The sequence below is a fragment of the Camellia sinensis genome, chromosome 5 (assembly GCF_055761805.1).
Source record: "Camellia sinensis isolate YWXY chromosome 5, ASM5576180v1, whole genome shotgun sequence".
Classification (NCBI taxonomy): Eukaryota; Viridiplantae; Streptophyta; class Magnoliopsida; order Ericales; family Theaceae; genus Camellia; species Camellia sinensis.
Genome location: NC_138965.1, coordinates 126,411,168 through 126,428,963, shown reverse-complemented (window position 1 = coordinate 126,428,963; position 17,796 = coordinate 126,411,168). Strand labels below are relative to the sequence as shown.

At 33.3% G+C, this 17,796-nt stretch overlaps 1 protein-coding gene across 1 annotated transcript; it reads right to left on the bottom strand.

The window, feature by feature from the left end:
• Positions 1-11,754: 11,754 nt before the first annotated feature.
• On the bottom strand, positions 11,755-14,841 carry LOC145791668 (uncharacterized). Its single transcript, XM_082872071.1, has 6 exons — positions 14,822-14,841; positions 14,346-14,689; positions 13,666-14,256; positions 12,810-13,206; positions 12,172-12,397; positions 11,755-12,033 (listed from the first exon to the last, which is right to left on the bottom strand). Exons 1-6 carry the CDS (start codon positions 14,839-14,841, stop codon positions 11,755-11,757), a joined length of 1,857 nt encoding a protein of 618 aa, XP_082728197.1.
• Between the last annotated feature and the right edge of the window lie 2,955 nt (positions 14,842-17,796).

The window sequence follows — 17,796 nt, the reverse complement described above, 5'->3', positions numbered from 1 at the left end:
ATATTTTTTCAATTTAAATTATTTATTTATTTTCATTAAGTAAACTTGATATACGAAAAATATTTTAATCATTAAATTTTAAAAAAAAATTAGATACTTTTTGTTCTTCTATGGCTAAGAGATGCTCCACACTCCTTCATCAAGCATGCCTAGATTTGGCACACACCGGTAATTAACTTCTCAGAGCATCTCCAATGGTATGTTATTGGAGTTGTTATTGCCAAATTATGGCAATAATTGATGGAAAGGTACCTTCAAGTTTTAGCAGCTGCTATCTTTGACAAATGTCAAAATTTGTGTCAAATATGGCACAAGCTTTAGCAGCTACCAAAGCTGCCAAGTCAGCTTTAACCAACCGTTTCCTCCCTCCCTCCCTCCATGCCTCACTCCCTTCATTTTTCATCATCTTTTCTAAACACAGTTTCAATATTCATCCAAAAATCACACAAATTTCAACATATCAAATTTCAAAAAATAGAATCAATTTCCAAACACAGAAGCAAGCTAGAAAATCAAGAATTTAAAATTTTAAAGCACAGAATCATCAAGTACCAAATTTCCAAACATAGAATCAACAATTTCCAAACATAGAATCACCAAATTTCCAAATTTCAATTTCACCAATTTGAAGCAAACAAAATTTTTAAAAAATTAGAAAATCAACACAGTGAAGTAAAAAAAAAATACCTGATAAAAATGGGTTTATTCTTCTTTGTGTTCTTTGATACAGATGATTCTACAGGTGATACAAATACCTAATCTTCTTTGTGTTCTTTGATACAAATGATACAGTGAGAGAAACAGAGGGGTAGGGGTAGACGGTGGCGGTTGGGGGAGAGGGATAGCGTCAGAGTGAAAGGGAGAGGGAGGAAAGGTTGTCTTCGGTGATTAGGGGTACACACAGTCGCTGATCGAAGAGAAAGACAAGAGAGTGAGAGTGAGAGTGAGAGGGAGAGGAATAGAGTGAGAGTGAGATAGAGGTTGTTGTTGGTCTTATGCACTCAGGGATCGACACCATCGCTGCACGAACAGAGAGAGAAGAGAGATGATATCTGATAGTGTGAGAGAAAGAGAGAGAGACGGAGAGTGAGCGAGAGAGAGGGATGGCGAAATGGTGAGAGAGATAGTGAGAATGAGAGGAATAAAAGGTTGGATGATTCTACACAAATCATCCCAACTGTTGATGACCAACACATGGACGGTGGTGATGATCTGGCGACAGAGCTGTTTTGCTCTGTTTGGCTAAAACAAAAACAAAAAAACAAACACTAGCTTGTGTGGTGTGAATTATATTTTTTTTTCCAATTTTTCAATTTTTTTCATTTTTTATACTTGTCTAGTCAGGAATAATATATATATATATATATATATATATATATATATATATATATATATATATATATATATATATATATATATATATTACAAACAACTAGAAAAAGGTCACAAAAGACAAAAAATAATCAAAAATAAAATCACAAAAAACTTATATCCAAACAACACCTACAAACTTGGAGGGAAAGTTGGTTGAGATTTGCCAAAATAGCAAATGACCATTAGAGCACCATTGCTATAATTTGGCAAAATAGCACTGTTCATTGCAAAATTATAGCAATAACAATGGTATTATAACAACAACCATTAGAGATGCTCTCATAAGACATAATAATTTTTAAATTTTGAGGATAAGTTGAATTCTGTTATTAATAAGAATCAGACAAATCATGCAATAATGTTAAGAATTTTAAATATTTTATTAAATATTCTATTAAATATTTGCAAAATTTATATGAGATTTATATGGTATAAATCTCACATCTACATGAGATATTTAATATAATATTTAAAATCTGTAACATTTTTTATAAATATACATAAAAATGCCGTACTAGATTCATTTATCAGCTTCTTTTCTAACGAAAACATAGCAATAATTCTCCAAACGACAAACAATCAATCTAATAAAAATACGACTTGACTTGTACTCTGTTCATTGTACAAACAACTCAAAAACATATAGGGTGTGTTTGGTTTGATTTTGAGAGATAAATTTTTAAAAAATATTTTAGAGAGAAAGTTTAGAAATTTTTTTAGTTTGTTTGGTTGTATATTTTAAAAATAATTTTAGAGTACGGGAGTTTGGGATGATTTGATATTTTGTTGTAGCTGAGTAGATGTATGTGAGAGAAAAAGTGATCGAGAAGGAAAGAGCACTACAACAAAAAGCAGTTTTAGCGACCAAAAATGTAAATTTCGTCGCTGAAAGTAGGACAATTGGCGACTAAAATTGAATTAGTAGCAAAAAGTGAAGACTTTGGCGACTAAAACAGCTTAGTAGCCAAATGTATACTTATTGGCGACTAAAAATCAGTTTAGTCGCTGATTATATGGGTTTTAGCGACTAAAATAATTTTAGTAGCCAAAAGTAAAGATTTTTGACGACTAAAAGAAATTAGTAGCCAAAAGCATAGGTTTTGGGGACTAAAAAATGGTTTGGTCGTCGATTGTAGGTGTTTTACCGACAAAAAAATTTTTTGTAGCCAAAAGTAATGGTTTTTGGCTACTAAAAAAAAATTTAGTACCTAAAGTGGACAATTGGCGACTAAAATTGAGTTTAGTCGACAAAAGTGGCGGCTTTGGCGACTAAAAATCAGTTTAGTCGTCGAAAGTGGTTATTTTTAGGCGAAAATTAATTTTTTTAGCGACTAAATTATTGGTAGTAGCCAAAACTAAAGTTTTTGGCGACTAAAAAAAAATTGGTGTAATTTTTTTATTGGTAGTAGCCAAAATTATTGTCCTTTTTTTTTAAATAAATAATTTATTTTTTACATAAATTAATATTGAATAAAAATAATTATGTTTATATATATAGTAGTCAATATACTATATAAATAATATATTTTGCATATATATTCATGTGATGTCATTGTGGCATAGTGGAGAGAGTGTGTTGGTAGAGGTTTAGAATGTTGGAAGGTTGGTGGTTCAAAACTTGGGAAGAGCAGAGAGTGGTCGCCAAAAGTTTCAGCATTGGCGACGAAAAAAATAGTCGACAAATGTATAAATTAAAAATAATAATAATTCACTTCGCCAAATATATAATTTAAAAAATATAAATGAGGTTTGGCGACAAAAATTTTAGTCGCTACAGACTTGGTTTTTGGGCGACTAAAAGTTTGTTAGTTGCCAATACCTTTCGCGACAGTTTTCCAGCGACCAAGCCGACGACTAAAAAATTTAGTCAGGGAAACTTAAAACCCGACTTTTGGCGACTAAAAATTTAGTCGCCAAATGTGTTTTTTCTAGTAGTGGAGGAGAGAGAAAAAGTGATTGATTGATGTGTAGGAAAGAGAAAATGATTTTGAAATTTTTTTTCCAAAATCACTAAACCAACCCCATATCTCGCCAAACACTGCCTTAAAAAATTATTCTCCAAAATTATTCTCCCAAAAATAAACCAAACAAGACCAAAATATTTGTGTCTACTTAAAAGTGTTAGGATAACATTGTTTGTATGGTGGTTTTGAGGTAAATTTATGTGGTGTTTTAATTTGTTTTTGATTGGTTGGAATAGTGAGATCGATTATTTTATTTTAATTTTTAGAAGATACTTGAATAAGTATCTCACATAGTGTAAGATATTACTCCAAAATTAACAGATAGTTTTTCCATTGTTTTTGTTCGAGGAATTCTCTCTAAATTACTCAGAATTGTTTTGATATATATTTGAATATGATTTCAAGGGTAATTTACACTTGTCAAATTTTAAAAAAATAAAATAATTTTATAAGTTTAATATAATTATATTAATTAATTATTTTTTTTTTTGCAAAATTAAAATGATCAGAAGTAATACAGATAGCATGTAAATACATAAATATAATTTTTATTTATTTAGTTTGGGAGTCCCTTCTAGTATGTTTAGTACAATTTCTACTTAAATAAGTAAAATAAAGTTAATTATTAGAAAATTGATATTTTTTAGGATAAATTACAAATACACTCCCTGAGATTTGATTAAAATACGAATTATCTCTTGTGATTCTGAAAATTACATTCCACCCCCTGAGGTTTCTAATTTCATAACAAATTGCCCATTTTATTAATAATTCATTAAGTCAATTAAATTTTTTTAATGATATTAGAAATATGTTTCAATTAATAATTTAGTTAATCTTATTGAGCGATTATGAATTTCATTTTTTTAGTTAATTTTGTTCGATAAATTTTTTTAATAAGGAAGTATTTGTTAATTTTCAAACCATAGGGACAATCTATAATTTAGGCAAATCTTAGAAGGTATATTTATAATTTACCCTATTTTTTAACTTAAATAAGATAAGACAATGATGTATAAACAAAAAAAACATTATATAAAATTGTTGACTTATTTTTCCTATGAAGGAAAATATCATAAATGTGAGCATGCCAGTAAGGATTGAAAAATCCTTATAAATTAAATTTAAACCAATTATCAAACGATTGTGTTGATGGTTCTTTTGCCTCAATGAAAAGGATTTCAAAATTGTCAAATGTAGAGAAAAGAAAAATTAAAAGAAGAATGAGTGAGACAGAGAAAAATTATTGAGTGAACAATCGGGGTGATTGTGTGAACAAACAAAGTAACAATTAATTACCTCTACTCATATGCTTTGAAAAGGAAGTGCATAAAATTACCTATACTCCTATCTTTTGAAAAATAAGTGTTGAAAATAAAGTGTAGAAAATATAAATGACAAGAAAAAATATAAGTCAATTGTCTTTGATTTGAGTTCTGTCTCCTTTATAATGTAGCCATTAATAGCTATTTATAGGAAAATATTTGTAGAAAAAAACTACTAAATATCTTTAGGAAAAAACTACTTAATAACTATCATATTCTTCCATCTCTCACACTTCACACTTCATGATTTTTCACTTCATCTCCATGTCTCCATAACTTCCTTTAACCTCTAATTCATGCTCCATTTTCTCTACTTTGTTCTTCATTATCTTTCTACATATGTTTAATACTTTATAACTTCTCATAACCTCCAAATGAGTAGGAGAGTATCACATATCTTACAATTATATAAATAATAACTAATAAAAATGATTTATTTATAGTGCCAACAAAAATGTTGTTTTTTTAATCATTTTATTTCAAGCTAAAACATTTTTAGAGTAAGTTTTTTGGCCATATTTGTTTCGTGACCGAATTAGATTACCATGGTTGTGGGTTCTACACGCAACATGTTTGGTAGTAAAATGAGAGGGCGAATTGATAGTCCAAGGGGTTTGGTAATCCTCCTCAGTATGTGAATTAGCTTGGCTGAGTTTTGGATAGGATTAGGAAAATAGTGAAGGGATTGAGTCAATTTTATATAATAAAAATAATAATTTTTTTTATTAAGTGCACCTGTTTGTTTTAAGGGTGCTTTTTCAGTAAATCCATTATCTAAGAGTATTATTCCATAAGACCCATAGTGTTTTATAATATTCCATTAGGTCCATTCCATACAAAAAGACCAAAAAAACCCTCAAATAAACATGCGCCTTTCTCTCTTTGAATCTAATAACCGTCTCTCTTCCCCTCTCTATTCTTGCGCGGGAAATCACGCACAAAATCTCTACAGTCCAGAAATCCAAATCCATATTCCATATCGCCTCAACGCCCAGAAGACTGTCATCGTCGCATCGTCGTATCGTCTCATCATCTTCTCCATCATCCCTACACTGAAAAGACTATCTTCGTTCCGTCGTCGCATCGTCTCATCATCTTCTTCGTCGTCCCTACACCCAAAAGACTGTCTTCGTTCCTTTGTCGCATCGTCCCGTCGTCTCATCATCTTCTTCGTCGAAATAGGCAAAAAACGTAAGCATTTTACTCATTCGTGTATTTAAACCCTAAACCTCTTTATCAACAACCAACATTGTGAACTTTTATAAATATCCTCTGTTTCTATGCATACAATATATAGGAGTCCATATTGTTCATACCCTAACATTTAATCTGAACCCCTCAATCGTAATCCCTAATTATATTGATTTTTTCAATCAAAAGCATTACAGTTGCCATTACATTGTGTTCACAACTGTGAACATTCCAAAATGTTTCTGTTGTAGTTGTTGTTGTTGAAAGCTGTGAACATTCACATTGATTGAAAATGGTTGGATAATCAAATTATTCCAGATGTTATTCGGTTGTTGTTCAATGCTGTGAACATTCACATGGTTTGAAAATGTTTAGGCCAATTCTGTTTTTGTTGCTTTTGATAAAAGATGTGAACATTCACATTGAGTGAAAATGTTTGGGTATCAGGTATTAATGGTGTTGTTGTTTTATGCTGTGAACATTCACATGGATTGAAAATGTTTGGCCAATTCTGTTGTTGTTCTTGTTGTTGAAAAATGTGAACATTCACATTGATTGCAAATTTTTGGATAATCAGATATTATTGGTGCTGTTGTTCTATGCTGTGAACATTCACATGGATTGAAAATGTTGGGCTAATGAATAGTGATATTTAGATTTTTTTTTCTCCCCTATTGTGAATGTTTGGCTTGTTAGTATTGCTGATTGTTAATGGTGATCCAATAAGTTAATCCATTATTTTATATGTTTGTGTTAACATCCACATGTTCTTCAATGGTGTTTATGGTTCTATAAAAATACATTGTTTTTCACGCACTCACACAATATGTACATTGTGTTTGTGCTGACACAGTCAACATACACATCCATGTACAAATGTGAATGTTCACATCCATATAGAAACTCTGGTCATTCACACCCATGCACACAACTGTGAACATGCACATCAGTGGCAATGCTGTAAATGTTCACATCTGTTCCACTATGGTAATCACATAAGCCTTGACTTAATTTTCTTTAAATGCTTTATTTTGCAGATCTTGCACAAAAGAAAACCTCAAAGAGAAAGAGAGATGAGTATCACGTTAAGAAAGAAACCCCACAAACAAATACTAGCACCAATGTCGACATGCGCCATGTGAACTACAGATCTAACATGACCGGACTGGTGAAATTAATGAAAAGCACCAAGTTCACACAAGCATAGCTTGGCTGCCTGCAACAAACACATTTTTGGAATTTGTTTGATACATTGAGAAACAATGAGATTGACCTTGACAAATGCATAAAGTATGATGATGTTGTTGTGCATGTCCTACAAATGTACAAAGCTTCAAAAGATGCCTTCTACATTGGGGAGAAGAAGATGAACATACACAACAGCGACATCAAGTTGATTTTTGGTGTGGACTATGGTAGCAAGCCGATAGACATATCATATGGTGCGAAACCAAAGACTGGCATTATAAACAAAAGATGCAAAAATGTCAGCCGGTTTACTTCAAAATGGATACGCACCCTTTGACCGAGGCATTGAAAGGCAAAAAGAAAGATGACAACGAAGAAGTCGCCCGACTAGTGTGCATGTATGCTTGCCAAAAGCTTTTTTTCTCAGCAAGCGGAGAGACAATAGGATGGGGCTACCACACACATATGGTCCCATTGGAAAGCATGCAAGAATATGATTGGGCCAAGCAAATTAGAACAATGTTGATATCGTCCATTTCCCAAAATGACAAAAAGCCAGCAAAAGTCACCGGCTATGTCATGTTATTGATGGTAAGTACCCATGTTGTCAAATAATAACATTCACATGTCCTTCAATGTTGTTCATCTAAGCCAACTGTGAACATTCACATCTGTACCACTGATGTAAATGTCCATTGGTAATTGTGTTTCACTGATGTGAATGTTCACATCCGAATCACTGATGCGAATGTTCACATTCACTCATAATATACTACTATGAATGTTAACAACAGTGCCACTGATGTGAATGTCCATAGGCACTTATGTTTCACAGATGTGAATGTTCACGTCTGAACCACTGATACGAATGTTCACCTTCACTCATAATATACTACTGTGAATGATCACAACAGTGCCACTGATGTGAATGTCCATAGGCACTTATGTTTCACAGATGTGAATGTTCACATCTGAACCACTGATGTGAACATTCACTCATAATATACTACTGTGATGTTCACAACAATGCCACTGTTATTAATGTTCACATATGTTGACATTACTATGCAAATGCTAAATAACAATATGTGTTTGTTGTTTTATTGAAGTATTGGTTTTGTGAGCACACAACCATCCTACAACCTCACAAGCCCAATGCTTTTCCTCGTTGTGTGAAGTGGGATCTGACTACTTTACAAAAGAAGATGAAAACCACCTTTTTGGCTGATTTGGGTTTTAATGAGGTAGGGCCTTCAACTACTAATCAAAACATTCACATTATAACGCCACCGAAATATATACGTTAAGTAACATAATTTTTTCATTTTCAGGTTAATGCCGGTGAACTCTTTACAATCCCAACAGAATTACAAAAGTTCAAGGGTAAAACATTGAAGGTGGAGCCTGAAATTTATGAACCAGCCACAACATCTCCCAACCTATTTGACATCAAGGAAGAACAACACAATGGCAGTAACTCCCACTTTTCTGGGGATGGGGTAGAGCTAAAGGACAGTAATGAGGACATTCACATTCCATTTAGCAGCCTACATGATGATAGAGCTATTGTCATACCAAACACAAACCAACCTGATTTCATTGATGTGCGTATCAAAGAAAATTGGAAGGCTTGGGGCGTCATAAGGCAATAGGAAGCAAAGTACAAACACCTTCAATTTTCATGAAAGTTAAGGGCAAGAGTCATAGCTGATCTTGAACATAAATTATTCAACCAGTCTACACCACCCAACATGAATACTGAAATAAAAAGGTGCATGGAGCAGAAGGATGAAGAAATAAAACGTTTAACGCAGTTGGTCATCGACTTAGAATGCGAGAAAACAATTCTTCAGGACCTTCACGATGACCAGTCAGTCCACATTGTCACACAAGCTGTGGCACAGAAGCAACCCCCTAGCCCAATGAAACACAATATCAGACCACCTTCTAGGGTGAAGCGTATAAAGGAAAAAGATCGAAAAGAACATCGCTTGCCTGACTTCCAGTACCCAGCCTTACCTGGCCAAAAGCAGCCCCATACAGTCGAAATGGTTGAAGATGTGGAGAAACACCCACTAGCGAAGCAGCCAAAAAAATTAACCTTGACCAACAAGTTCAAAGTCTGGAGCAAGATGTCCAAACAAGACAAGCAAAAGGTCCAAGCTTTACAAAAAAGTGGAGGCGATGAGTAAGTGACTGTACAAACACCTAATGTTAACATTCACATTCCATAATTGTCAATATTCATCACTGTGCTTATTTTTTTTGGTTTGTTCAGATCTGTGCAATGTAAATATTCACATTGGTTTGTTCATAATGCACAGGCTACTGGTGTGTAAAGGAGATTCAAAGGCTACATATGTGTATTTTGATGACATTGTCAACCTTATCAAGGAGGAATCGATACACAACAATGTATGCCATTACAAAGATGAGTCACTCTTCATGCATATACGCACAGAGACACACACACACCCACAGCCACAGACACACATTGTTCACTCACCACAAATAATATAATATGACCCCATGTTTGTGCAGCTCATAGATGCATATGCCGAACTATTACATGAACAACAAGAGATGGTCAACCCAACTTCGGATGAAGTGCCATTCATCTTCGCGAGCATGTGTTTGGTAAAATCTATCATTTCATTATTTCTAATGTGAATGTGAAACTTCACAGTCCATTAATTATTTGTCCGATGTGTACAGAAAGTGATACGAGAGTACCATCCTCGCAAAAGGAGTAAACACATTGATGCACATGTCAAAAACTACCAAGGAGAGAGATACCTACTATTCCCATTGCATCATGAGTACCACTGGACGATAGTTGTGTATGATGCTAAAGACAATTTGTGGAGGCATTACAACTCATTGCACCCAAGGACAGACATACATGACCCGCATATCGACCAAGCACGAGAAGTTATAAGTGGCTATTTTTGAACACAAATATGACTTGTTCTCATACATTAAATGACTGTACACATACATATGTTTTTTGGTGCCAAATTTGAAATTCCCTACACAGAGGAAGTACATCGAGCATGTTGTGCGCGTTATTGGCGAGTCATCACGCTATGCACTAAGTTAGCAGGCCAAAATCCATCATAACCAATCATAGCAGTTGATGTTTGTCCTCAGCAAGGCGACGACTCGTAAGTCTCACTACATTTTTTACAAATCCTCCATAACCATTATGCAAACGTACATGTCAACTGCTAATCAAAACCATTTCGCATTTACAGAGTGGACTGCGGACCTGCAGTATGTTACATCATGCGGGCGCACATATACCATGAAGAAATTGTGGACAGCCTCACTAGTTCAGAATGGTGTAGACTACGAGATTTGTTAGTACATACTTTTTTGAATCATAAGAAATCAGAGCTTCATTAAAGCCTATAGGTGGGGGGTGTCCACCTACAAACTAACCAACACTCGATATGAATGTTAATATGGAATGCTTTGACATTTTGACACAACAACGGATTGTAAAACAGTGATAGAACATCTATTAATGGGAAAAGCCACCTACGAATTTTGAACTACCTTTGGTGCTGTTATGTTTTACAGATGTGAATGTTCATAGTTGCACCACTAATGTGAATGTTCACATTCACTTATGATATCCATACTGCTGTGTTGTTATGAGTGTAATTTATGCGATTGTTTGAACCCTATTGTTCTGTAATACATATATTTTGTGCAGGAGTGTACACTTGGTCTACATGACATCATTACAGATCACATACACGTGTGAATATTCCTATTTGTTCTTATTCATAACAGTTGCGAATGGTATTCTTCTCTGCCAAATGTGAACATTCACTTATGATATTCATATGCACTAATATTTTACAGATATGAATGTTCAAAGTTGCAACACTGATGTGAATGTTCATACTCACTTATGATATTCTTACTGCTGTGTTGTGATGAGCATAATTTATGCGATGATTTGAACCCGATTGTTCTATAGTACACATATTTTCTGTAGGAATGTCTATATGACATCATTATGGATCACATACACATGTGTGAATACTCACATTTGTTCTTGTTCATAACAGTTGTAAATGTTATTCTCCTCTGCCAAATGTGAACATTCACTTACGATATTCATATGCACTAATGTTTTGCAGATGTGAATGTTCACAGTTACTATAATAATGTGAATGTTCATATTCACTTACGATATTCATAATGCCATGTTGTGATGAGCATAATTAATGCGATTTTTGGAACCTGATTTTTCTGTAATATACATACTTTGTGCAGGAATGTACACATTGTTTGCATGACATCATTACGGATAACATACACAGGTGTGAATATTCACATTTTTTTTCATTCATAACAGTTGTGAATGTTCACACCATGTCAATCTCTATGCATGTGACAGTTCACATCACAGCTTTTATTCATATCAACATTGACAACAATAATGTAAAAAAGTTCAACCCGTGTGCAAATTTTCACATTATATGATTTTTTTACGTAAGTGTGAATGTCCATATCATGTACTCATCATTACAACTTTAACAAAATATCAGTTTCGTACCCAAAAAGAAAAAGAAAAAACACATATGAAATACTAAGTTTGCCAAACCATTATTTTGCTTGCCAACACAACACAATTTTATTTCAAAAATGAATATAAGAATCCAATGTAAAACACAATGTTCAAATGAAAAATGTACATCCTATATCGGCTCCTTGCATGATTTCTGATTATGGCTTCCCAACTTATCACATCTCTTGCATCTTATTTGCTTCAGTTTCTCACCCTTTGATGGGATCCTACTCTTTTTCGGCCTTTCGGGTGGTCTTTTCACAGTTGGCGGGTATATAGTCAAGTCCGTGGGATCAAAAGGCGGCTTCTCCACTGATGGTATAGAAAATATGGCACCCGAATAGGCTGCACGATATGTCTCTACATGAAAGTAATGTTCCACACAATCATTGAGATTGTAGCAGCTCTTCTGAATGGCAAAAACAGCATGGTCACATGGGAATCTATTGATTTGCCATTTGAAGCAAGAACATGTACGCCTCGCAACATCAACTGTAACAGATGGTATCGAATGAACTTCAAACACATCCTCATTGGCTTTGCTAACTTGCCAAGACCTGCTGTCAGTGAACGAATCCATAAGCCTTGTTTCGAATGTAGGACAAATAAGCTCATTCCATTTGTTTACTTGGTCACGCCGTGCAGACATTTGCCGCATCAACTGAGTATGAATTGTGTCCACCATTTGAGTGATGTGAAGATTGCGTGCTTCTTTAATCCAGTTATTAAATGACTCCGCTGCATTGGAAGTCATCTCCCCATAACGCATGCCCCTGCACAATATCACAAACATTTTACAATACGAAATTTAATAGGTCTGAACATTCACGTTGACAGATGTGAACATTAACATCATTCGCAGTGAACATTAACATCAACTTAAATGATAGACAGATGTGAACATTAACATCAACTTAAATGATAGACAGATGTGAATGTTAACAACAACAAAATATGACAGATGTCAACATTCAAATCTATAATGCATTGCATGACTTTTTGACAAATTAACAAATGTGAACATTCACATCATTCACATCAGTCATCATTAGCAGATATGAACATTCACATCGTTTACATTGAACATGAAACACAATTGGAAGATTGTTACCATTCTAAATTAAAAATTCACATCGCTACCATTTTAAACTTGACAAATAGAACACTTTAGGAAATTATTATTACCTGAAATATGAATTTGTCCAGTGCTTAGGTGCCAAGTCCTTGAAAAAATTATGTGCTCGTTGTTTATCCTCCTCTTTTAATTTTGCAAGCTTTTCATGGAACCCTACCACAGTTGGCTCGTAAGCACAGTCACCCAAACTACTTACTAGGTGATCCCTAAATCTATTATCAATTCCTTTTATCCGGTCTCTTAAATTGCTCTTCAAGTATTGTAAGCAATAACTGTGATGAGCTGATGGGAACACCTTTGGCATAGCTTCTAAAAGACTAAGATTACGATCCGAAATAAAAGTAATCTGGTGCTTACCATCAACAACCTTCCCAAGTTCATGCAAGAACCACGACCAATTGGACGTGGTCTCTAAATCAACAATCGCAAATGCAACAGGAAATAGACCTATAACACAACACCAATACACAATTGTTCACAATATTCTAAAGTGAATAGAAAACAATATAAACGAAACAGGTCATGTGAATGTTTATACCTACATTGCTCTATTACTATTGTTATTTTTGGATTCAAGTTCGTAAACATCAATAATGTGAACATTCACATTAACGATCATTAATAATTCATTGTTAATTGTTGAGTCATTGATAATGTGAACATTCACAGTACTGTTCATTAATGAATCAACTGACAGTAGTATACACTGATGTGAACATTCACATCAGTGTATAATAATGTGAATGTTCACATCATGTCATTAGCAGACACAGATGTGAACATTTACATCAGTGCATACTAATGTCAATGTTCACATTACTTATAATTTCTCAATCACTCATTTGTCCAGACTATGCTGCTCAATGTGAATATTGACATGAATAGACAGCTAAACAAAATACTAACCATTGTTTCCGTCTTTCGCCGTTGCTACAAGTAGCTGACCTTTGTACTTTCTTTTGAGGAATACTCCATCCAGGAATAATAAAGGCAGACAAGAATTGAACCCAAAAATACACGCAGCGAATGACACAAAGAAATGACAAAACTGTTGACTACTTGCATCATAGTCAATATTGACATAACTTCCCAGATTGTATCGCATCACAGCATCCGAATACCACCGCAGCTGGTCAAACGATAATGAGTGATCTCTATGAATACCAGCCTTTGCTTTCTCCACACCTAACCATACGACATGGTAACTCACATCTAGTCCATAATCCCTCTTCAAAATAGTCACCACATCACACGGCCAAGTCAACGGCTTGTCCCTCACAATTTCAAATATGGTACTCGACACCAAATTCGAACTAACTCGCGGATTCTTCGATGTTTGGACATTCGTACCACAACTATGCATATCACTAAACCTCTTGATGTAGAAAAAACTATTTGCTTGTTGTGCTCTACAATGTATAGCCCACAAGCAGCCTCTCTCTTCACGCATCGCATACATAGCAGTAACCTTGTTGTCTCGTTCTTGACGTACGTAAACTGAAATCCACATTGTATGGCATACTTACATAAAACATCACAAAATTCTTGTACACCTCCAACAAACTGTTGTCCCACATGCGTAATACCATTTGCCCAAGGGGCTGACAACAATACCTTCTCCTTATGATGGCAAAATCTCCGGAGTGTATCAATTTCTTCCTCAACCCCCACCCGCAGCGATCCCGAGCTACTTGATTGACCAATATCACTTTTCAACTCAACCACAACTTCTACATGTTGAACCTCCATTGATTTAGCAAGCAGTAACATGTTCTGAAATTCTTCCTCATTGTCCAAATCACACCTATTAATCCCAGGTAGTTTACAGAACAATGAAATAGAACCAGTAGACAACTCATCCCATTTTTCACACAAACACTCCACCAAACGAGAATAACACAATACGCGGGCAACATTTATTACAGTTGTACTGCAACCATATGTTCACACCAACATCATAAAGGTATTCATCTCCTGTAAAAACGCAAAAACACAATAATGAACAGTAATCAAAATCGATATGAAAATTCACATTGTGCAAAAATTAGATGACTATGTGTACAGTTCAAGTGCTAAATCCATAATTTACATTACGAAGACGTGAACATTCACATTGATACATATACATATACATATTCTTCGAATTATATCACCCACGCAGAGCCTTATTAAGCAAACATCAAAGTGAAATGAGAACATCAACAATCTTCATATAATATTAATAAAATGTCAACATTTACATTGACACATATACTCTGAATTATATCGCACACACAGAGCCCCATTAAGCAACCATCAATTTAAAATGAGAACATCCACATTCTTTACATATTCCACATTAACAAATTGTAAACATTCACATTGATACATATACTCTGAATTATATCATTCACACAGAGCCTCATTATGGATACATCAAAGTAAAATGAGAACTACACATTCTTCACATAATCTGAATGAACTCTCCTCCACAGGACCACGTAAAATGCATATAATTGAAAAAATAGAGCATCTGATCCATATCAATCCAAAAACAGAGCATCTGATCCATCATACGAATGAAACCATAAACTGAACATGTATTCATAACCAAATTGATACTAACTTTAATCATGCAATCCTACAATCGTCTAGAAACTCGAAAACAACTGATTTGAACTAGTTGTAGTCCAAAAAATGTGACAACTGAACACCTTCCTCTTCGTCGTCTTCACTTGAAAATCACAGAACCAGACTACAACAGCAAGAATGAAACCCTAGCATATCAAAGCCTTGGAACGAGCACGCAAAATAGAAACGTATCCTTCCGAATTGGAATGATGATGAAAAGCGTAAAATAGAAACTGCCAAACTGAATCAGTGAAGAAACAGGCACGTAATATGTATTAACACTCTACATATATATATATATATATAGGGGCAAAATAGTCTAGGTAAACATATTAAATTAGAAAAATGAACCTTATGGAATAAAAAGAAAAGTTTATGGGACTAATCAGGTTATAATATTCCTTCGTGGACCTAATGGGTTATAACAACTCTAAAATAGATTTATCAATAAAAATCCCTTATTTTAATATTTGTTTTATTTTTTTTTAATATAAAAATAATATAACAATCTCATCACTAACCATCTCTCATACTATCATAAAAACAAACACACTTTTACTTAATCTCCTCACTAACCATTTTCATATTAACAATTTTTTCACTAATCATCTTCTCACTAAGCCTCCGTTTGGCAAGTTGGGTTAGAGGCTTTTTTGGCTATTTTAGCCACAAAAGACAAAATAGGCTATTTTAGCCACAAAAAATAAAACATCACATCCAACCCATAACCATTACACTCTTCTCTCACAAAAAAATTAAAAAAGTTAAAAAGCCAAAAAGCCCTTCCCAAACCAAACTTTTTAGCCCAGGCTAAAATAGCCAAAAAATTCAAAAAGCCAACCCACTTCCCAAAACAACCCGAAGCCTCCGTTTGGGAAGTGGGTTGGCTTTTTGGCTTTTTTGGCTATTTTAGCCTGAGCTTAAAAGCTTGGTTTGGGAAGGGCATTTTGGCTTTTTGGCTTTTTTGAGTTTTTTTGTGAGAGAAAAATGAAATGATTATGGGTTGGATGTGATGTTTTGTTTATTATGGTTAAAATAGCCTATTTTGTTTTTTGTGGCTAAAATAGCCAAAAAAGCCTGCAAATCCACTTGCCAAACACAGGCATCCAACTTAATCCATCAAACAAACGGGACATTTATTTCCAATCTCACAAAGGCCCTGTTTGGGAATTTTTTTTTTTTAACTTTTTAGATTAAAATAGTATTAAAAGACAAAATAAGTTAAAATAAAATAAAATGTCACATTAAATTCATAATTTATAAAAAAAAATAAAAATAAAAATAAATCTAAACTCACTTCTCAAACACAATTATTTTAACTTATTAAAATAATCAACTTTCTAAACACCTTCAATATTGGCAACTACCACTTCTTTATTTATTGGTATTATTTAAATAAATATTTGGTCCACACAAAAAACTCTCCCCCCGAAGGAGGTGGTACTCTCCAAACCCAAGACACCCTATGCCACGTGCCTTTTATTTAATTGTTTATGTTTTCTCAGGCAGTCACAACAAGACAAAAAGGAGGCGGCTCTCATTATTAATCACAATTATAGTAGTGACACTAGTTGATTCTTTGAGTCTGTACCACTTTTTTTATCAAAGCTAAGCTTGGGGAGTTTCAAAATTAATTAAAAAGGTACTAAAAATATTTAAAAAATAAATTATAAATTATTTTTTATTTGATCACTTTTTTTATTTTGATCTTTAAAATTTATTTTTTCTCACTTTAATTCTTTATATTTTAAATTTTTTTCACTTTACTCTCAAAATTTATTTATATTTAAAATTAAACAAAAAATGTCACAATAATTATTACACAACATAAAAATATATTATTATATTAAAATTTAAATTTATGTTAAACATATGAATTATATATAATAAAATATTTTTATATCACATGACTGTTAATGTATTATTTTATGTCTAATTTTGAATATAAATTAATTTTAAGAATAAATTGAGAAAAACTTGAAATATGAAAGGTTAGAGTGAGAAAAAATAAGCTTTAAAGATCAAAGTGAGAAAATAATCAAATATAAAGGGAGCAAAATATAATTTACCCATGTTAAAAAGTCAAAAAATTATATAAAAATATCCAAAAATTTCTTCTTCTCTACTTTTTACATGTTTTTTTGTAAAAATTTAAAAAATCATTCAAAACATACTATTTTTTAAAAAATGATTAAAATAATCAATTCCCAAAATAATACTAAGTAATTACTAAATTTTATCCTTTTTTGGAATTACTTTATGCATGGCATGGGGTCCATATGTTTGGAAATATATGCTATATATATATATATATATATATATTATATTAATTTATAAAAAAAATACAAAAAATAAAAAATCTAGAGTTTGAGTCTTATAACAAAATAAATTTTTATCCACCCAGAAAATAAAATAAATCTTAAATTT